The sequence below is a fragment of the Rhinatrema bivittatum genome, chromosome 5 (genome assembly GCF_901001135.1).
Source record: "Rhinatrema bivittatum chromosome 5, aRhiBiv1.1, whole genome shotgun sequence".
Classification (NCBI taxonomy): domain Eukaryota; kingdom Metazoa; phylum Chordata; class Amphibia; order Gymnophiona; family Rhinatrematidae; genus Rhinatrema; species Rhinatrema bivittatum.
In genome coordinates, this window is record NC_042619.1 from 244,010,160 (window position 1) to 244,032,983 (window position 22,824).

Below are 22,824 nucleotides of genomic sequence, written 5' to 3' on the forward strand. Positions count from 1 at the left end.
ATTTAAACCCCCCACCCTCCTGACCCCCCCAAGACTTACCAAAACTCCCTGGTGGTCCAGCGGGGAGTCAGGAAGCCATCCCTGCACTCGTTTGCGGTTTCCTCACGGCGCCCATAGCCTGTGTCACAGGGGCTGTTGTTGCCATTGCTCAGCCCCTGTCACATGGTCACCAGCGCCATCTTGTGCTCCTACCACGTGACAGGTAAATCATGTGGCAGGAGGTCGCTCCGGAACCCTCGTTGGACCCAACCGGAACTTTTGGCCAGCTTGGGGGGCCTCCTGACCCCCACAAGACTTGCCAAAAGTCCAGCGGGGGTCCGGGAGCAACCTCCTTTCACGCCGTCCGTCCGATCCCAATACTCAAAATGGCGCCGATCGCCTTTGCCCTCACTATGACGGGGATCGGCGCCATTTTGAGTATTGGCGGGACGGCGATTTTGAGACTCAAAATGGCGGCGATCGGCGCCATTTTGAGTATTGGGATCGGACGGACGGCATGAAAGGAGGTCGCCCCCGCTGGACTTTTGGCAAGTCTTGTGGGGGTCAGGAGGCCCCTCCAAGCTGGCCAAAAGTTCCAGTTGGGTCCAACGAGGGTCCCGGAGTGACCTCCTGCCACATGACCTGTCACGTGGTAGGAGCACAAGATGGCGCCGGTGACCATGTGATGGGGGCTGACCAATGGCACCAGCAGCCCCTGTGACACAGGCTATCGGCTCTGTGAGGAAACCACAAATGAGTGCAGGGATGGCTTCCTGACTCTCCGCTGGAGCACCAGGGAGTTTTGGTAAGTCTTGGGGGGGGGGGGGGTCAGGAGGGTGGGGGGTTGTATTTAATTTAGTAGTAACGTATTTACAGATCGACAACTTATTGAATTCTCCATACGTTCGCATGGAATGGAATTGACCCTCCACGAATACGAATCGCGTACGCAACGAAAACTTTTTGCCTGCACATCTCTATCATTTATTCCATCCAGGAACTTTATGTCTCTAGCAAGTCCTGATGTTACATTTACCCAGTCAATATTGGGGTAATTGAAATCTGCCATTATTATTGCACTGCCAAATTGGGTTGCTTCCCTGATTTCTCTTAGCATTTCATCATCTGTCTGACCATTTTGTCCAGGTGGATGGTAGTATACTCCTATCACTATACTGTTACCCAAAACACATGGGATTTCTACCCATATAGATTCTACTGAGCATTTAGTCTCTTGTATGATATTTATCCTGTCGCACTGTATACCCTGTATCCTGTATCATGTTGCACTGTATACCCTCCCAGATATAAAGTGCCACACCCCGGCCAAGTTGATTCTCCCTATCATTGCGATATAATTTGTACCCTGATATAGCACTGTTCCATTGGTTATCCTCCTTCCACCAAGTCTCTGTGATGCCAATTATTTCAATCTCATCATTTGCTGCTATACACTCTAACTCTCCCATCTTACTTCTTAGACTTCTGGCATTGGCATACAGACATTTCAAAGTGTTTTTTTGTTTGCTTTAACAACCTGCTTTTCAGTTGTTTGGGATAATTCGGAAATCATTAGTTTTGGTTATTTTTTATATATAGACATATGGACTATGTTTGCTTTTAATGGAACCTCTCTGATGGGGTGCCCTAACTCTCCTGTTTCATTAGTATCCTTCAAGGATACATTTCTCTGAACCATGCACTGCTGAGTGTCGGCTTTCCCCCTTGTTCTAGTTTAAAAGCTGCTCTATCTCCGTTTTGGAAGTTAGTGCCAGCAGCTTGGTTCCACTCTGGTTAAGTTGGAGTCCATCGTTTCGGAATAGTCTCCCTTTTCCCCAAAAGTTTCCCCAGTTCCTTACAAAGCTGATTCCCTCTTCCCTGCACCATTGTCTCATCCACGCATTGAAACTCTGGAGCTCTGCCTGCCTCTGGGGACCTGCACGTAGAACAGGAAGCATTTCAGAGAATGGCACCCTGGAGGTTCTGGATTTTAGCTTCCTACCTAAAATCCTAAATTTGGCTTCCAGAACCTCTCTCCCACATTTTCCTATGTCGTTGGTGCCCACATGTACCAGGACAGCTGGCTCCTCCCCAGCACTGTCTATAATCCTATCTAGGTGACGCGTGAGGTCTGCCACATTTGCACCAGGCAGCCAAGTTACCATAAGGTCCTCATGTCCACCAGCCATCCTGCTATCTACATTTCTAATAATTGAATCACCAACTATGATGGCCGGCCTAACCCTTCCATCCTGGGCAGTAGCCCTGGGAGACTTGTCCTCAGTGCGAGAGGACAATACATCACCTGGAGAGCAGGTCCTTGCTACAGGATCACTTCCTGCTACACCAGGGTGATGTTCTCCTACTGGGAGACCTTTCTGATCCAAGGCAGCACTGGAGCTGCCAGACTGAATTTGGGACTTGGCCAGTATGTCCCTGAAGGTCTCATCAATGTACCTCTCTGTCTCCCTCAGCTCTTCTTCTTTTCAAATTCTCTCTTAGCCTGTTTTATCAGTGTCTTACATTTAACTTGCCAATGCTTATGCTTTATCCTATTTTCTTCTGTTGGATCCTTCTTTCAATTTTTGAATGAAGATCTTTTGGCTAACATTGCCTCTTTCACCTCACCTTTTAACCATGCCGGTAATCGTTTTGCCTTTCTTCCACCTTTCTTAATGTGGGGAATACATCTGGACTGTGCTTCTAGGATGGTATTTTTTTTAACAATGTCCACGCCTCTTGCACACTTTTTACCTTTGTAGCTTCTCCTTTCAGTTTTTTTATAACTATTTTTCTTATTTTATCAAGGTTTCCCTATTGAAAGTTTTGCACTAGAGCCATGGATTTGCTTACTATCCCCCTTCCAGTCATTAATTCAAATTTGATTATATTAAGATCACTATTGCCAAGTGGCTCCACCACTGTTACCTCTCTCACCAAATCCTGTGCTCCACTGAGAATTAGATCTAAAATTGCTTCCTCTCTCATCAGTTCCTGAACCATTAGCTCCATAAAACTATCATTTATTTCATCCAGGAACTTTATCTATCTAGTATGTCCATATGTTACATTTACCCAGTCAATATTGGAGTAATTGAAATCTAAAACACAGCAGAGCAAAATGCTGCACTTCAATAATATCCAAAACAAAAAAGTGCAGAAAGGATTTAGTCCAAACCACAAGGTAGTTCAAAAGCTCTACAGAGCAAAATAACTTTTATTCATTTTTAAGCGGCAACTCCACTGACTTAAAATCGCACCAATTTAGAACGCGTCCCCCGACACGGTCCCGTGTTTCGCCTAGGGCTGCATCGGGAGGGAGCAACAGTTTTTTCACAAGACACTGTAAATAAACATATACTGGTTAGGACATAGAGCTGCAAATGCCGACATAAATTATACAGTACAATTTTTACAACCATGTCATCACATACCTGAATGCAAGAAAGTTTCAAAATTGGCAGGGAGCGCGTCCATCTTGAATACAAACAGGCATTTAAACCTACCGGAGTTGGCGCGAAACTCAGGTTGACAGGTCACATGGTCATGTGGGGCCAATCAATCTTCTACCCCGGTTGAGGTGTTTGACCGGGAGCTATGTGAATTTCATGAAAATCACACCAAATTCAAAACGGATTTGAAAACTGTGAAATATAGAAAATTTATCCGGGACGAGACTGATTACAAATCAGGCTTTGTGTACCAATGGATGGCCAAGCCCCGCCAGCAACAAGCGTCAAAGAAGGTTACTTTTGCCCAGGATTCTTCGGGAGATTCCTCAGGCGAAGAAATTCCTGTAACCCGATCAAAACAGACACGCAGCGAGGGCGCATCGGCCACCGCACGGCCCGAGACCACAGTGGCATCTACACGCTATGCATCTATAGCTTCTTCTTTTTTGGACTCTGGACAAAAACCCCCAGACTCAGGACAGACGCTCCGACAAGATCGCAACCCTCGATCGCGACCACGCGGCAACACTACATCAGCTCAGCGTGTGACTCGAGCGACCAGCCAGCAAGCAGATTTGTGGCAATAGAATCGCCAGCAATCTTTAATCTGTCATCACGTAATAGGGATGTGAATCGTGTCCTCGATCGTCTTAACGATCGATTTCGGCTGGGAGGGGGAGGGAATCGTATTGTTGCCGTTTGGGGGGGTAAAATATCGTGAAAAATCGTTAAAAAATCGAAAAATCGAAAAATCGAAAAACCGGCACATTAAAACCCCCTAAAACCCACCCCCGACCCTTTAAATTAAATCCCCCACCCCCAAATAACTTAAATAACCTGCGGGTCCAGCGGCGGTCCGGAACGGCAGCGGTCCGGAACGGGCTCCTGCTCCTGCATCTTGTCGTCTTCGGCCGGCGCCATTTTCCAAAATGGCGCCGAAAAATGGCGGCGGCCATAGACGAAAAAGATTGGACGGCAGGAGGTCCTTCCGGACCCCCGCTGGACTTTTGGCAAGTCTCGTGGGGGTCAGGAGGCCCCCCACAAGCTGGCCAAAAGTTCCTGGAGGTCCAGCGGGGGTCAGGGAGCGATTTCCCCGCCGCGAATCGTTTTCGTACGGAAAATGGCGCCGGCAGGAGATCGACTGCAGGAGGTCGTTCAGCGAGGCGCCGGAACCCTCGCTGAACGACCTCCTGCAGTCGATCTCCTGCCGGCGCCATTTTCCGTACGAAAACGATTCGCGGCGGGAAATCGCTCCCTGACCCCCGCTGGACCTCCAGGAACTTTTGGCCAGCTTGTGGGGGGCCTCCTGACCCCCACGAGACTTGCCAAAAGTCCAGCGGGGGTCCGGAAGGACCTCCTGCCGTCCAATCTTTTTCGTCTATGGCCGCCGCCATTTTTCGGCGCCATTTTGGAAAATGGCGCCGGCCGAAGACGACAAGATGCAGGAGCAGGAGCCCGTTCCGGACCGCTGCCGTTCCGGACCGCCGCTGGACCCGCAGGTTATTTAAGTTATTTGGGGGGGGGTTCGGGAGGGTGGGGGATTTAATTTAAAGGGTCGGGGGTGGGTTTTAGGGGGTTTTAGTGTGCCGGCTCACGATTCTAACGATTTATAACGATAAATCGTTAGAATCTGTATTGTATTGTGTTCCATAACGGTTTAAGACGATATTAAAATTATCGGACGATAATTTTAATCGTCCTAAAACGATTCACATCCCTATCACGTAATTTGTCTGAGGTTGAACTTGGGGTCCTGGGGAAAGGGTTATCGTTTGTACCCACTGTACAGTATAATTTGTTTGATCTTAAAATACATCTATATCGTTTCTGTAGAGCCCTCAAGTTGAAACTATTTTTTGCTGATTCTCCTGTTACGTGTGATGAATCCCTTGTGTACCCGAAATCCCGATGGGTTCCGCCGGGTACCACTGATCCACTCATTGCAGCTTTTGAAACTCTGGTTGACCAGGATATACGCGGTTTGGTATCAAGTCATTACTACACTTGTTTTAATTTGTCTAAACATGAACATGAGGCCATTAAACTTCTGGAACGTGATCAGAGCATCATAATTAAGCCTGCAGATAAAGGTGGTGGTTTAGTGGTGCAGGACATTGAACACTATGAGGCTGAGGCTTATCGCCAGCTGCATGATCGCTCTTTTTACCTTCCATTAGCTGGTGACCCCACACCGGACCTCCTACATCATATTAAGGAAGTGGTACAGAATGCAGCAGACATGAAAATATTGACACCTCGGGAAGCCAAATTTCTGGTGACTGATTTTCCAAAAATACCGGTTTTCTACACCTTACCCAAGGTACATAAAACCTTGGATAATCCTCCCGGCCGGCCCATTGTGGCAGGAATTGGGTCAGTCCTTGAGCCGTTGTCTCAGTTCGTTGATCTATTTCTGAAACCCTGGGTTCCACAAATTCGGTCATACATTCGTGACTCATCTCACTTGATTACGATCTTAGAAAATACACCTGTTCCATCCACCTCATTTTTCTTTGTCACTCTGGACATTGTCTCTCTGTATACAAACATCCCGCAGGTAGAGGCACTAAAAATCATTGAAGAAACTTTAAACTTAACGTCAAGTCCCATGTCGGGTCCCCACGACTTTTTTAACTACCTTGGCGGATTTGGCTTTGACTAAAAATTATTTTCGGTTTAAAGATTCTTTTTTTCAGCAAATTAAGGGCACGGCGATGGGGGCCACTATGGCCCCTAGCTTGGCGTGCCTCTTTGTAGCACAGTTTGAGGAAACCTTTGTATATCCATCTGAAGGTTAGAAGTGTATACCCCTGTGGCGTCTGTTTATTGACGACATTTTTCTTATATGGCAAGGGACCGATGTACAATTTTTTCTTTTCTTTGACTAGTTTAATTTTGCAATACTTCCATGTCAAATTCCTTTTTTGGATATATTAATATCTACACATGAGAATCAGTTCACTACTACTATCTACCGCAAAGAAACCGATCGAAATACTTTACTCTCTTTTCACAGCTGTCACCCGCGCAATCTATGTCATAATATCCCTACCGGGCAATTTTTGGGCATGCGCAGACTCTGCTCAACTCGGGAGGAATTCGTATCTCAGGCCAAACTGATGACTGGGAGGTTTCTGTCAAGGGGATACCCTTCTCGAGTGATAAAGAGTGCCTTTAAACGGGCCCTGTTTGTGAACCGGGATCTGTTATTTCTCCCACGACCTCGATCATCTGATACTGTTAACAATTGTATTTTACCTTTTTCCATTTTGAGCCGCCAGGTCACCGGTATTATCCGTAGACATTGGCAGTCTCTCTCTTTGAACCGTCTTTTTCAAGGCCCCCTGAGGTTTACATACCGTAGGGGCCGTAACCTTCGTGATAGATTGATTCATTCGGATTTAAATTCTAAACTGGGGGCTCCTTCCTCCCTGGATACACATCAGCCCTGTGGACACTGCACCATGTGTCAACACACTGTGATGTGTACGTCTTTTACACATCCCATCACACAACACGTTTTTCCTTTCCGGGCCTCTTCTGATTGTACCACAAAAGGAGTAATATACATAATTCCCTGCCCTTGTCCCCTGGTTTATGTGGGAAAAACTTCTAGAATGATAAAAACTCGCATCATTGAGCATTGCTCAAATATACGCAACACTCGTGAAAATGAACCTTTAGTTACACATTGGGTTCAACAGGCACACACCCTCTCTGATTTATTCTTCTGCATCATTGAGGTTGTCCCTCGTTCTTCCCGGGGTGGCAACTACAATGAGCAGTTAGGACGAGTCGAGCAGAGGTGGATTTTCCACCTTGACACAGTAGCCCCCAAAGGGTTAAATCGGGAACTCGAATGGCATTTATTCATATAATTGGTGTGGGGTCACCAAATGCTTTGCTGCTTGCACTGCTAGTTGCGCCTCAGGAACGGGGGCCGCTGTGATTGGCCCCGCATGACCATGTGACCTGTCAACCTGAGTTTCGCGCCAACTCCGGTAGGTTTAAATGCCTGTCTGTATTCAAGATGGACGCGCTCCCTGCCAATTTTGAAACTTTCTTGCATTCAGGTATGTGATGACATGGTTGTAAAAATTGTACTGTATAATTTATGTCGGCATTTGCAGCTCTATGTCCTAACCAGTATATGTTTATTTACAGTGTCTTGTGAAAAAACTGTTACTCCCTCCCGATGCAGCCCTAGGCGAAACACGGGACCGTGTCAGGGGACGTGTTCTAAATTGCTGCGATTTTAAGTCAGTGGAGTTGCCGCTTAAAAATGAATAAAAGTTATTTTGCTCTGTAGAGCTTTTGAACTACCTTGTGGTTTGGACTAAATCCTTTCTGCACTTTTTTGTTTTAGTAATTGAAATCTCCCATTATTACCGCACTACCAATTTGGTTAGCTTCCCTAATTTCTCTTAGCATTTCACTGTCCATCTCAACATCTTGTCCAGGTGGATGGTAGTATATTCCTCACTATACTCTTCCCAACACACAAGGGATTTCTACCCATTAAAAATTCGATTGTGCATTTAATCTCATGCAGGATCTTTATCCTGTTGGACTCTATGCCATCCCGGACATAAAGCGCCACCCCGCCTCCCAGATTCTCCTCTCTGTCATTGTGATATAATTTGTACCCCGGTTTAGCACTATTCCATTGGTTATCCTCCTTCCACCATGTCTCTGAGATGCCAAGTAAGTCTATGTCATCATTCACTGCTATACATTCTAATTCTCCCATCTTACTTCTTAGACTTCTGGCTTAGCATATAAACATTTCAATGTGTATTTTTTGTTAGCATTTTCATTCTGATTTTTAATTGATAGGGATAAATTGGAATTTTTATTTACAGGCACTTGGACTACTTTTCTTATTATTGGAACCTCAATGTTGGGATGCCCTAATTCTAATGCATCATTAGTATCCTTTGAAGATACCTCTCCCTCCGAACCATGCGCTGCTGAGCGACTGTCAGCTTTCCCCTTTGTTCTAGTTTAAAAGCTGCCAGCAGTTTGGTTCCATCCTGGTTATGGTGGAGCCCATCCCTTCGGAAAAGACTCCCCCTTCCCCAAAAGGTTCCCCAGTTCCTAACAAAACTGAATCCCTCTTCCTTGCACCATTTTCTCATCCACGCATTGAGACTCCGGAGCTCTGCCTACCTCTAGGGACCTGCGCGTGGAACAGGGAGCATTTCAGAGAATGCTACCCTGGAGATTCTGGATTTCAGCTTTCTACCTAAGAGCCTAAATTTGGCTTCCAGAACCTGAGCCGCGCAGCCTTCTCCCGTTCCCATCCCCCCCACCCCACCTTCCCCCTTCCTTTCCCCTACCTCCCCCGCCCTTTCCCCCTACCTTTTCCTTTTTGTTTTCTTTGCTGCGCGCGCATGTTATAAAATCGGGCATAGATTTGTACTCGCTGGGTTGCGCACACAAATCTACGCCCGTGCGTAGTTTTTAAAATCTGGCCCCTAGTGTTTACAATACTTGAAAAACATGCACAATTCATATCTACTTCTTTGTTGCAGGAGACTTTTTTGAAGATTCAATTCCAGAATCTGACTTGTACATTTTGGCTAGGATCATACACATCTGGACAGAAAAAAAGTGCCTACAGCTCCTTGAAAAAGTTTACAAGGCTTGTAAACCAGGTATGCCTTTGACACTTGAAAATAGTTCCTATACTCTGTGAATTTTAAAGGTGATTCAAGGATAATTTTGCTCACCAATGAAATCCAAAGGAAGTAGATACTTTTTTTAATTGAGTCACATTCCTACTTAGGCTATTGAAAGGATGTTTAAATGTAGAGAGCCACTGTCCAACTGAACAAGTTAGCTGGATAAACATATCCAGCTAACTTGGCCAGAAAATTCAGTGGTGTGGTTGTGCCACTGATTATACCTGGCTATCTAATAGCCAGATACGTTTCTCTGGCTAACTTTAGACCTGTTTAATAGCAGGCCTGGAAGCAGGCGTAACTTTACGCACGCCGGGCCGGCTGCCGCGCTCCATGTTCTGGTCCGGGGGCTGGTCCAGGGCCGCTGTCACGCCCCCGGAATGCCCCCGGGCCGGAACCACACCCCCGGACACGCCTCCAAAACAGCGCGTCACTTCCGACATGCCCCCGAAACAGTGCGTCACTCCCGACATGCCCCCCTGACACGCCCCCCGACACGCCCCTCCATGCAAGCCCCGGGACTTACTCGCGTCCCGGGGCTTGCGCGCACCGCCGAGTCTATGCAAAATAGGCTCTGTGCACGCAGGGGGGGTTTGGGGTAGGTTTTCGGGGGGTACGCGCGTATCCCTTTAAAATCTACCCCATAGTAGGGATATGCAGCCCCAAAATTTTTGGTTTAATTTGCTTTTTCATTTTGGGGTGGTTGTTTTTTCATCTAGATGCTGTTTGTTTAATATTTTTTGTTTGATTCATTTGCCAAACAAAAAAAAAATTAAACTAGGAAAAAAAATCCCTGAAACAAAAAACCTCCAAACTGCTAAAAAAAAGTCTAGCTGGGTTGTCCTAGGTCGAGAAAAATGGTCCTGGCCTGGTTCCCAGGCCGGGCACTGAGGTCTGGCCCTGTTGGAGGTTGATTTTTTTTTTTTTGAATGCAACTAATACAAAAATACCCTACAAATTTTAGGTAACTCTGCTCCTACCTGCCCATGAAACGCCCCTTTCTTTTTTTAGGCTGATAATGTAATAGTTATCCATCTAAACGGCTTACCCATGGCTAAATGGCTTTTTAATATGGACCTCCTAATCTTTAGGGATCCAGTGTATATCCCATGCCCTTTTCAATTTGTTTACTGTTTTCGTCCTCACCACTCTTCTGGAAGAGCATTCCAGGCATCCACTACTCACTCCATAAGAAATATTTCCTGATTTTGTTCCCCCCCCTGGAATTTCATTTCATGACTCCTAGTTCAATAGCTTCCTTTGCAACAGAAAAGGTTCAAAGTTCATGCACCTTTCAATTTCACCATATCACTTCTGACCTTTCTTTCTCTGATATATCTGAAAAATGTTTTGTCTCCTCGCTTTACCTCTTTAGCAGTTCTTTCTTCTGCTTGACCATTTCTTTCCTGATTTCTTTCTTTGTCAGACTTATAACAGATATTATTCTTCCCTGTGTTCCTCTTTTTGGGATCCTTTATTTTTTCAGTCACCTCCTTAGAGAACCAGATCAGTTTCTTTTTCCTTTTACTCTTTTTTACTTTTCTAACAAATAGATTTGTTGCTTCTTTTTTTTTTTTTAATGTTCAAACACTTTTTTATTGAGCAAAAAACAAGAAGCACTGTAATACAACTTTTAACGTGGTCTACTGTTCCACCTCCACCCAGTCTTCCAGTTCTTTCTGTAGGTACATCCTCATTTTGACAAAGTCTGTTTCCATTTGTTTGAGCAGAGCCCCTTGAAGGTTCTCTGCCTTATCTCTACTTCTCATACATTTTGCAGAATGAATACTCCAGTCCACATCTGGCAGTTTAAAATCTCCAAAGAGAAACACTTCGCCTTTCTTTTCCACCTTTTGGATGTCTTCAATGAGTTCTCTGTCCAGTTCATTTGTTTAAGTCGATGTCCTGTAAATCACACCAGTAACAATGGAAGCACCATCTTCTTTTTTTAGGACGGGCCATAATGTTTATTCTCTACCCTATGTCCCTTGCAATTCAGTTGCTTGGATATTGTTTTGACATAAAGAGCTACTCCTCCCCCTTTTCTTTCCTCTATGTCCTTTCTGAGCAAGTTATAGCTCGGGATGGCCATATCACATTCATGAAAATCATTGAACTATGTCTCCGTAAAAGCAACAATGTCCAGTTCTGCATCCAACATTAGGGCCTGCAGGCCTGGGATTTTGTTGCTATACTATGAGTACTTGTAGTCATAGCTTTCCAGCTGCTGTTCCTAGTCACCTTTTCTGCTTTTTAGAACTGATTCCCCTACCCTCTTCCTGTTTTGCTTGGGGGTGACATGCCAAATTCACTGGCTACCTCCTGCCACTACCACTCGCTAGTTTAAATGTCTTAATTTTTCACTTAATTTCCTCTTTCCTGCTATTGACAAATGTAGACCATCCTTATCATATACATTTTTTATTGCACCATACATGGCCCCAGCCTCCAGTGTATCCAAATCCACATTCTTTACACCAGGTTTTGAGCCAGGCAATATGGGGTAGATTCTATAAATTTACGCGCGCGCAAACCAAAATACGCTGGATTTTATAAGATACGCGCGTATCTTATAAAATCCAGGGTCGGCGCGCGCAAGGGGGTGCACATTTGTGCAACCTGCGCGCGCCGAGTCCGGCGCGTGCTGCCTGTTCCCTCCAAGGCCGCTCCGAAATCAGAGCGGCCTCGGAGGGAACTTTCCTTCCGCTTCCCCTCACCATCCCCTCCCTTCCCCTACCTAACTCACCCCCCGCCCTATCTAAACCCCCCCCCCCACCTTTGTTGGCAGATTTACGCCTGCCGAAAGCAGGCGTAAATCTGCGCGCGCCAGCAGGCTGCTGGCAAACCATCACCCGACCCGGGGGCTGGTCCAGAGGCCTCGGCCACACCCCCGAGCCGGCACCAAGCCCCCAGACCTGCCCGAACCGCCACCTGACCCCGTATCTGCCCCAGACACGCCCCCTCCCCCGCCCCTTTTATGAAGCCCCGGGACTTACGCGAGTCCCAGGGCTGTGCGCACGCCGGCAGCCTATGCAAAATAGGCGCACCGGTGCATGAGTGCCCTGCGCGTGTAAATCCGGCCGGATTTACGCGCACAGGGCTTTTAAAATCCGGCCCTATGTGTGGAGAAAGTTGAAGAAATAGCAGAAATATTAAACAAATATTTCAGTTTGGTGTTCATTAAAGAAGACCCTGGAGATGGACCATTGCTGGTTGACCAGACCCAGGACTGGTACAAGGTCATTAGGTGCCCTAGACGAATCTTCTGCTTTGCGCTTGTCCCCTCCCCCCCCCCCCCCCCCCCCCCCCAGTCCAGGCCTCGCCTCTGACCCCAACCTCATTCACTCAGACAGGCCCCTTCTTTTAAACATACTTATGTTTCTTGTCTCATTGATACTCACACCCTAACACAGGCTTCTTCCTTCTCTCTCACTAACACCATTGCTCTCTCGTACACACACAATCTCTCTCACTCACACACACACACACAGACACACACACACACACACACAAACAGAGGTGCAGCTCATGACCCACTGAGACTGTGCTTCTCTCGGCCACGAGCAAGATGAGCGTTGCTTGCAGCCTGCTGAGTCTCTGCCGCTTGTGGCACATCAAGTCTCTATTCCTCTTGGCTATAAGTGGGATAGATTCTGCTCGAAGCCTGCCGAGTTTCTACTTCTCTCGGCGTGAGTGGGATGAGCTCCGCTCGTGGCCCCATAAGGCTGCTCTTTGTTGCCCCCTAATGGCGGGTGCCCTAGGTGCCCTAGGTGACCACTTACTTAGCCTATCGGGATGCACCGCTCTGACCAGACCATGAATGTCAGTGGGGTAGATGCAACCCCATTTACAGGGAGGCCGCCTGCTACATCGAGGCCTGGTTTGCGGCCCAGTTCCTGCTCCTGCACTCTGCATCACAGCAGGGCCACTGTCCGTGGTCCTGCCTCCTCTCCTAGGGGGTGAAGCCGTGCCTCTTCTCCCTTCTTAAAGGGACAGCGAAGGAGTGGTGCTTTACTGATGTCATCATTGTATCCGCCTCTTCTGCAGTATAAAAGTTTTTAGTCTTCATTCCTTCGGTGCCATCACAAGGAGCCAGTCCTCCTTAGGACTCTCTGAATCCAGCTTCTCGTTGGCACTTTGTTCTTCATTGGAATTCCATGTCTTCGTCTTGGTCTCTCGTCTCGTCAGCTTCTGTGTTCCAGATGTTCCTGATGTTCGTCCTCACAATGTCTTCTCGTCCTCGAATCTTCTCAAGTCTTCAAATCTTCTCAACTCTTCAACCTTCTATACCCGGAAGTTCCAGATGTCCTGCCACTGGTCCTTCTTCAAACCTTCTAAACCCGGAAGTTCCAGATGTCCCGCCACTGGTCCTTCTTCAAACCTTCTAACCTCGGCAGTTCCAGATGTACTGTCACTGGTCCTTCTCTTCAATTCTTCTAAAGTCCTTTCCATTGACAGCACCTTCACCGGAGGGATCCTGCTTTTACCTTCGAGCTCCAGTGCCATATTCCGCGTCTTACTTATGCTCCTGTGCTGAGTCCTGGGCCCCGAGTCCTTGGTTCCTGGGGTTCGGCCCCTAGGTTCTTTCCTAAGGTCCTATTTTACTGCCGGGTTCTCTGGAATCCCCTGTGACTATCTCATCCTGATAATGAATTCTAATAATGTCCTGCTCCACTCGATGTGGTCCTTGCCTTGCCTTGACTGGCTGGGTGGGTGTGTCTCGGTCCAGGTCTTGTTGAGTCTTGTCATACCTTACCCTGGATCTATTCAGTATTTTTTCAAGCAACTTGTGACTCTTTCGGAGTTCTTCTTCAATCAACCGTGAGCCCTGTCTCACCTCTTCAAGCAACCTGTCTTGGGAACCTCAAGCATGGCCCGCGACCTGCCTTGCCTGGTTGAGTAGGGCACATGCATGCATGGTCCGTGACTTGCCTTGCTGGGCAGTGTAGGGCGCGCCTTGTCGCAGTACCACCTCAGAATTCTAAACCCTTGAGACTCCATCTAAGTTCTTCGTCTTCATCTCTTCGTGAAGCCCTCACTTCTTCGAATCTTCATCTGATGTCTTCATCCTTTGACCACCATTCACCCTGTCGCAGTTGCTACTCCATGCAGCAGGTCCGAAAGGGCTAGGAGTAATCAGAGGACCACTCATGAGACCAAACATTGCGCTGTCTGAGTCTCTACTGTGCACAGGTGCGGCAATGGTCAAGGTCCATCTACACCAGTCTACACTCTGTTGCGTCCATCGCTGCTCGATGCCCTCAATCTGCCCTCTCTACCTCTGTGGCGACTCCCTCCGGGTCTGATGGACAGTTAGCTGCCGCGGCGTCTCCATGCCATCTCCCTCTGGCGTCCCCAGACCGGCTTGATGCTGCGGATGCGCCATGTTGCCTGATGACGTAGGGCACTCGCGCACTCCGATTGATGTACCAGCAAGGGCGTGAACATCAGGGGCGTCCCCCTAAGTTGACGTCATCCGCTTCCAATATAAAAGGTCTCAGTATTCGCTAACAAATCGAGTTAGCAAGGAGAAAGTCTTCGCTTCAAGCAGGGATTGACTTGGACTCACTTGTCTCTCTACGCTACTCTGCCTCCTCGGACTTACCAGGGGTACCCACTCCTCGGGAGCCTCACTCTCTTTTCTTTATTTCAGATTGCAGATAGGAACTGGAACTCGCTCCTCAAGGGCCCATGTTCCTGGACACTGAAGATTCTCTACTGCCTGGAAGCTATCACAGATACAGACATTTGTGAGTTACCATCACTCTCCCAGAGCTTTCCCTGGAACCAGGTACTTGCTCCTCGAGGGCCTAACCCTTTCCAGCTACTGAGCTTCCTTAAGACCTTATGTGAGATTTGTCATCTAGTTCTGGCTATGAACACAACATACTCTGTCTACTTACTATCTATAGTCTTTCTATAGCTCAGCAACCCTGAAATCGCTGTTCCAGTACCCGAGGGACGTCAGCCCTGCCGGGCATATCAGCTCACTACTGCCACCTCTGGTGGTTCTACCAACCTGTCTAATAAAAGAACTATCTGTGTCTGTCTCTATACCCAAGCCTAGCCAGTGGTCCCTCTCAGGATATCCTCCTGGGGGTAATGCCATCTGCCATAGGCCCAAGGATCCACCTATCTACATTCCTCTACAGCTGAGTGCCCTCTCCAAGCACTCCGCTGGTACAGATTGCTACTCCTTCCCCATCAAGAGTCTTCAGCAACAGGTTCATAACAGATTGCTACTCCGCAGTCTAAACCCTAACAGATTGTTATCTACTCCCTCTACAGGAGCTGAGCATATCAGATTGCTAACTCCTCCTTCCACAGGAGCAGATCATACAGATTGCTAACTCCTCCCGGAGATTCCTAACAGGTTGCTAACTCCTCCCTTCTTCAGGAGGCCGCAACCCAGATCCCTAATAGATTGCTAACTCCTCCTTCCACAGGAGCAGTTTCCTAACAGATTGCTAACTCCTCCTTCCTCAGGAGCAGATTCATAACACACTTGGGCACCTTTCACCTGCCTCGGCGCTTGCTGGAGCTCCTCTACAGCTGCGTCGTCACCCAGGGGTACACATATACCACCAGAGATGGGTCCCCTAACCGCAGTCCCACAACAGAGACTTCCCTCATCATCTGGCCTTGTAAGGCATGGAAGCAGTAATCTTGAGCTTTTTCCCATTTGTCTATGAACCAACATCTTCGAAAGATAAAATTGTCTCCAGGACTTGCTTTCTATCTTTTGTGCAATGTTCGTTGGATTTCCTGGTTTTTTCCGGGTCCCTCTTGTACCAATGCCTACCTAAGAGCAAGTGGCACTTGTAACATCCTCTGCTTACTCTTTTGGAATACAATCCTTGCATTTAAAGAATCCAGCTTGGTGCCTGAAGTGTGTTCATCATCGTTTCCACCAAGAGGATGTTGCTTGTGTGCTTTCCATTTCCGTCTTGAGCTACTAAGAACCAAGTCTCGGACTATACTCCAAGAACATGGCTTCATCTGTGTTTCTCACTTATCCTGGACTCCTTGTTTTCAATCTCTTCCACCTTGAACTCCTAGAATCTGAGATGCTGCCTTGCTGCCCTGCAATTCCTGTATCCTGCTAGATCTGCACCTGCAATGTTTGTCTACATCTTCTCTGAATCCTGATCTTTCACGACCTCAACTTTATGTTTCCAGCTTTGAATTTGACATCACCTCAGTCCACCACCAAGAAGTTCCAGCTTCAGTTCGTTGACCCCTCTGTTGTAGAAAAAGAACTGGGGAGGGGGTCTTTGAGGAGAGGGTGCTGTTGCAATTTTGTTTGTGGGACAAGCCCACAAGCAGCCTCTTGTTGCATTCATGCCTGTTCTCGCCCTCGCTCCACCCTCTCTACCTTTGTGGCGACTCCCTTCGGGTCTGACGGACAGATGCTGCCGCGGCTTCTCCTCACCTCTTCTTCCTGGAATTCCCAGGCTGGCTTGACGCTGCGGATCCGCCATGTTCCTGGTGATGTAAAGGCGTGCGCGCGCTCCAGAGTTTGTACCAGCAAGGGCGCGAACCTCAGGGGCACCCCCCCGTAGTGACGTCATCTGCTTCCAGCTTAAAAGGGTCTTTGTTTGCTACTATGAATTGAGTTAGCAAGGACTCCAATTGGACTTGCCTCGGCAGTCCACGCTATTTGCATCTACGAACCTAGTTAGCAAGGAATCCATATGGACTTGCTTCAGCAGTCCACGCTACTTGCAAGCCTCTACGAACTTACCTAGGGGTACCTGCTCCTCGGGGGCCTCGCTCTCTCTCTTCTTGATTTCAGATTGCTAAGACAGGATCCGGTACTCGCTCCTCAAGGGCCTACGTCCCTGAATGTTTAGAAGACTCCTTACTACCTGGAAGCGATCGCAGACATGAACACTGAGTTCTATTATAGATAGGAACCGGTACTCGCTCTACGAGGGCCTATGTTCCTAATCTCCAAAGACTCCCTTCTATCTAAGACGTTATCGCAGGTACGGAGATCGTGAGTCATTATTGCAGATTGCAGATAGGAACTGGTACTCGCTCCACGAGGGCCCATGTTCCTAAAACCCTTCTCAACTCTCTTATATTTTCAGAAGCTATCACATACCTATATCTTGTGAATTATTATTATAGATTGCAGATAGGAACCGGTACTCGCTCCATGAGGGCCTATGTTCCTAAAACCCTCCAAAGACTCTCTTCTATTCCAAAAGCCATCTCATACACAGATATTGTGAGTTCTTATTCCAGACTGCATATAGGAACCAGTTCCTGAATATACTGAAGACTCTCTGTTGCTTAAGACGGCTCCTGTTCCTGAATATACTGAAGACTCTCTTTTGCTTAAGAGGCCATTACAGATATCTACAATTGTGAGTGTATCTACTACTGGTTATGTGTCCAGCATACCCTGTCTACTCACTACTTGTAGTCTCTCTCTACAGCTCAGCAACTACAGATCGCAATTCCAGTAGCTGAGGGACTTCAGCCCTGCCGGGCACATCAGCTCACTAATGCCACCTCTGGTGGTTCTACTTCTAGTCTAATAACGAACTATCTGTGTTTGTCTCAATACTCCAGCCTAGCCGGTGGTTCCTCTCAGGATCTCCTCCTGGGGGTGCTGTCTTCTGCCTTCGGCCCAGGGATTCACCAGTTTACAACAAGTGTATATTCCTTACACTGCTGAGTGGAATTATACAAACTTCCACTCTGTGGGAGCCATCCACAACAGATCATTAACTCTGCCTACTGAGTATTACATATCGCTAGCTCCTTCCCCTTGGGGGAGCAGCATTTAACAGATTGCTAACTCCTGCCTTCTACAGGAGGAGATCGATAACAGATTGCTAACTCCGCCCTCCTGGCGGGGGAGCAATAACAGATTGCTAACTCCAGTGAATCCGGCTAAAAGTATTGGAGAAGAATTGGAGAACAATAACTTCAGTGAATTCAGCTTTCAAGAAAAGCATTTGGAGAAGCAGTACTCCTGGGGATTCAGCTAAATGTATTGATGTCTGTAGCCATGGACCCATTCCACCTTTCTGCCTTGCAGGCTATTCCGGGCTTAGCTCAATGCCTCTCAGAACAGCAAGAAACTTTGGAGAGACTCACTGCAGATTTTCACCAGCTTCATACAAAAAGGCACAAAGCACAGCTTCTATACAATAAGGCCAGTTACCAGTGGTAACTTTAAAGTCAGTTGTTCCACTAGTGGCACCTGTTCGATTCTCCGGAGAACCAGTGCAGCTTATATTTCACCTTACAACCTTCATTGTTTCCCACAGGCCTCTCTAGTACCGGCTGCATTCTGTCTTGCTTGGATGGGAGGGCCTTGTCGTGGGCTTCTGCCTTGTGGGAATGCGGGGACCCTGTCTTGCGGGAATTTATTTATTTATTTATTTATTTATTTATTTATTTCAATCTGCCATCACTCTGGTTTACATGAAAACAACTTATTACATTAAATGAACATTGGAAACAACATATTACAATAAGAGTACATTTGAACGAGAGACTTGTTAATTGAGCGACTATAACATTCTAAAAGGAACATTTCTAACAACAAGCGCATTGAGCATATATGAGATTAGGTCAGCAGATAATTTTTAGGCAGGTTACGTAAAAACTTGAGTACAACATCCAGCATATGGTGCGATCGTCATTGGACATAAGGTGCATAAAGCTTTGTCGTGAAAGGGTATGTTGGGACTGAGAGAAGGGTCCGATTTCGATAAGCGGATGGGTCAAGACCTTTAGTTAACTATAAAAGCTACGTTATTAGGAGATCGTGGATAGTTGAGAGATGTGGATAGGTGAGAGGAGAACATTTGACAAGGTTAGTGGGTTAAACAAGTCCACAAATTTGAGGGATTTGTGGACTTGTTTAAATCCATTTTTGATGACCCTGCGCGTATGTCTGTTGCTGGGTTTGCCTTGTTGGACCTGAAGCGGAGCAACGGATCTCTGGCGGAATTTGCCATTGAATTTAAAACTCTTGCGGCAGAACTTCGCTGGGACCCCAAATGTCTGAAGACACTCTTTTGCAGAGGCCTGGACACCCGCGTAAAGGATGTGCTGGCTGCTCGTCAGACACCTGACTCGCTGGAAGAATTAATAGCCTTAGCCACTCGGATTGACTGGCGGCTCCGAGACAAGGTAAAGGAACTCTGGCCTAAGGTGTCACCTGGGTTGAAGCAAACCAGTGCTCCTGTACTGCGAGGGGGGTACAGCACCTCCTGCTGTGGAGAAGAAGGAACCGAAGGAACCTGGTCACGGTCACCTGACTTCTAAAGAGAGAAGATTTAGGAGGAAGAATGGCCTGTGCATGTACTGTGGTCAGCCAGGCCATGATGTTTCTGTTTGTCTGATTTGTCCAGGAAACGGACAAGCCTGAGTCCTGCAGGAGGACTGTTCTTGGGCTATACAGCAATATCTCCTCTTCTCTCTCGTCCAGTTTCTGGGATTCCTGTAGCAGCGACAGTTCAAACCTCTGCCCTGAAGGACTCAGGGGCAGAGGCAACTTTAATCTCAGACGTTTTGTGGAAGATCTGAGGAGTCCATTCAGAAAATTTAAAGATCCACTATTGTATCACAATTTGAAGTGGACTTTGGACGACTGTTTTTACCACCACTTCTTTTGAGGAAGTTTTTCTATTACCTGCTGGTAATGGAAGTTTTTCTATTACCTGCTGTTTCAGAGCGGTTGCTATGCGCGCCATAGCTAGGTGGTGCTCTACATATTTAATGTCTTCCTGGACTACAAATTTGAGATATCCACTACAAACTACCCTCTCGGAAGGACTACAGCACTGTTGATTCCGAAGAAGAAGATATCTCTACCAGCATGGCTGTCCGCTGGTGCTACCATCAGTTCTAAAGTAGAAGACATCTCTAGCTACCAGCTTTCGCAATTGGTTCTTTTGGAAATTGTGCCTGGAAGCCTATGGCACTGTTGATTCTGAAAAAGAAGATATCTCTGACTATCAACTTTACGTTTGGATTACTCGGAAGTCATGCCCAGAAACCTATGGCACTGTTGATTCCGAAGAAAAAGATATCTCTGACTATCAACTTTACGTTTGGATTACTCAGAAGTCATGCCCGGAAGCCTATGGCACTGTTGATTCTGAAGAAGAAGATATCTCTGACTATCAACTTTTGTTTGGTTTACTCGGAAGTCGTGCTGGAGGTTTACAGCACTGTTGATTCTGGGGATGAAGATATCTCTATCCATCAGCCTGTTCATTTTGCTGGTATTGCTATCATCTCTCTTCCAGCATCCTGCAGAAGAGCCAATCAGAAGTGGATTTTGGACCAATTTCTACATCATCAACACTTCCACTGAAACCTCAGTGACGTCCACTGCAGCCCTTTCATTGCTGCTGACATCATTATACACTTTACAAGATTCTTCAAATCTCAACATCTATCTGCCATCATGAATATACAAACTTGAACTCAAGAATTTAGAGATCCTGGATGTTTGTACAGAGACTGAGTTTTGTTTGCCTGAAAGGGCTTCAGCCCCGAAATCATCTTTGGGAGCCTCAGACCTATTAGATAAGAGATGCTTCATCAGTTCCACCTAACGCATCTCTGGTACTTAACCTGGTACCCGAAGAGAAGACCGCCCTTTGAAGGGGGGGTACTGTTGCTTTCGTGCCTGTTCTCGCCCTCGCTGCACTCTCTCTACCTTTGTGGTAACTCCCTTCGGGTCTGATGGACAGATGCTGCCACAGATTCTCCTGGCCTCTTCCTCCTGGAATCATTGGGCTGGCTTGACGTTGCGGATCTGCATGATCTTGATGACGTAAGGGTGCGCGCGTGCGCTCCAGAGTTTGTACCAGCAAAGCCGCGAACCTCGGGGACGTCCCCCCGCAGTGACGTCATCTGCTTCCATCGTAAAAGGTCTTTGTTTGCCTCTATGAATTGAGTTAGCAAGGACTCCAACTGGACTTGCTTCGGTAGTCCACGCTACTTGCAAGCCTCTACAAACTTACCTAGGGGTACCCGCTCCTTGGGGGCCTCGCTCTCTCTTTTCTTGATTTCAGATTGCTAAGGCGGGATCTGGTATTCGCTCCTCGAGGGCCTATGTCCCTGAATGCTCAGAAGACTCCCTTCTGTCTAAGATGTTATCGCAGGTATGGAGATCGTGAGTCATTATTGCAGATTGCAGATAGGAACCGGTACTCGCTCCACGAGGGCCTATGTTCCTAAAACCCTTCTCAACTCTCTTCTATTTTCAGAAGGTATCACATATCTATAACTTGTGAATTACTATTATAGATTGCAGATAGGAACCGGTACTCACTCCATGAGGACCCATGTTCCTAAAACCCTCCAAAGACTCTCTTCTATTCCAGAAGCCATCTCATACACAGATATTGTGAGTTCTCTTTCCAGACTGCATATAGGAACCAGCACTTGCCTACGGCTCCTGTTCCTGAATATACTGAAGACTCTCTATTGCATAAGAGGCCATTACAGATATTTACAATTGTGAGTGTATCATCTACTACTGGTTATGTGTCCAGCATACCCTGTCTACTCACTACCTATAGTCTCTCTCTACAGCTCAGCAACCCAGAGATAGCAATTCGTATCTGAGGGACTTCAGCCCTGCTGGGCACATCAGCTCACTACTGCCACCTCTGGTGGTTCTACTTCCAGTCTAATAACGAACTATCTGTGTTTGTCTCAATACTCCAGCCTAGCCGGTGGTTCGTCTCAGGATCTCCTCCTGGGGCGCTGTCATCTGCCATCGGCCCAGGGATTCACCAGTTTACAACAAGTGCATATTCCTTACACTGCTGAGTGGTATCATACAAACTGCCACTCTGTGGGAGCCACCCACAACAGATCATTAACTCCGCCTATGGAGTACATATCTCTAGCTCCTCCCCTTGGGGGAGCAGCATTTAACAGATTGCTAACTCCTGCCCTCTACAGGAGGAGATTGCTAACAGATTGCTAACTCCACTCTCCTGACGGGGGAGTGATAACAGATTGCTAACTTCTCCCCTCTGGAGGAGCAGATCGATAACACCTTTCACCTTTTTCCAGCCAGCTCCCCAACACCACTGTCCTACCTTCATGCGGCCTGGAGTCCGCCGCTGCTCACCGCCATGTTCCACGGCAGGCCTGCCACCCCTGCTTCTCTCCATGTGGCCAGGAGACCGCCCTTGTTCACCTGCCCGGTGGGCCTTGCCGCCGTGCTTCCATGTGGCCAGGAGGCCGCTGACGCTGAGCTCCGTGCAGCAGGGTGCCATTCCTGCTCCTCCCTCCTTCGCAGCTGGAAGCCGCCGATGTTAGCGCCATCCTCCTCGGCCCAGTGGCCACCCCGGAGCTCCTCTTCATGGCCTGGAGGCTGCCGACAGTCTCCATTTTTAAGTGCTAGGAGAGCCACAGGTGCACTTCCCTGGAGGCCTCTGGGGTCATGCCGTGTTCTGGACACCCTAAATCTCCCTGGAATCAGGATCGCTTCCCAGCGCTCCCCCAACAAGTAGCAAGGGATTTACTTAGTATTTGGGTACTTACCATGTACTTATAGCCTGGATTGGCCTCTGTTGGAAACAGGATGCTGAGCTTGATGGATCTTTGGTCTGACCCAGTATGGCAATTTCTTATGTTCTTTGGTAAGTAGTAATTTATCATTAATATATATATAACATATTACAGGCAAACATATTTAATCTGGTGCTATATTATGG

At 47.4% G+C, this 22,824-nt stretch overlaps 1 protein-coding gene across 4 annotated transcripts in view; it reads left to right on the forward strand.

Moving 5' to 3' along the window:
• The window catches only part of LOC115092609 (acetylserotonin O-methyltransferase-like), a 97,121-nt gene that overhangs the window by 68,518 nt on the left and 5,779 nt on the right, over positions 1-22,824 (forward strand). For 3 of the 4 annotated variants that reach the window (XM_029603643.1, XM_029603641.1, XM_029603640.1), the window contains one exon: positions 8,966-9,088. The exons of the other annotated variant lie outside the window; for it this stretch is intronic. In XM_029603643.1, the coding sequence (XP_029459503.1) occupies positions 8,966-9,088 (123 nt within the window). The remainder of the gene's footprint in view (positions 1-8,965; positions 9,089-22,824) is intronic. 4 annotated transcript variants of the gene reach the window in all.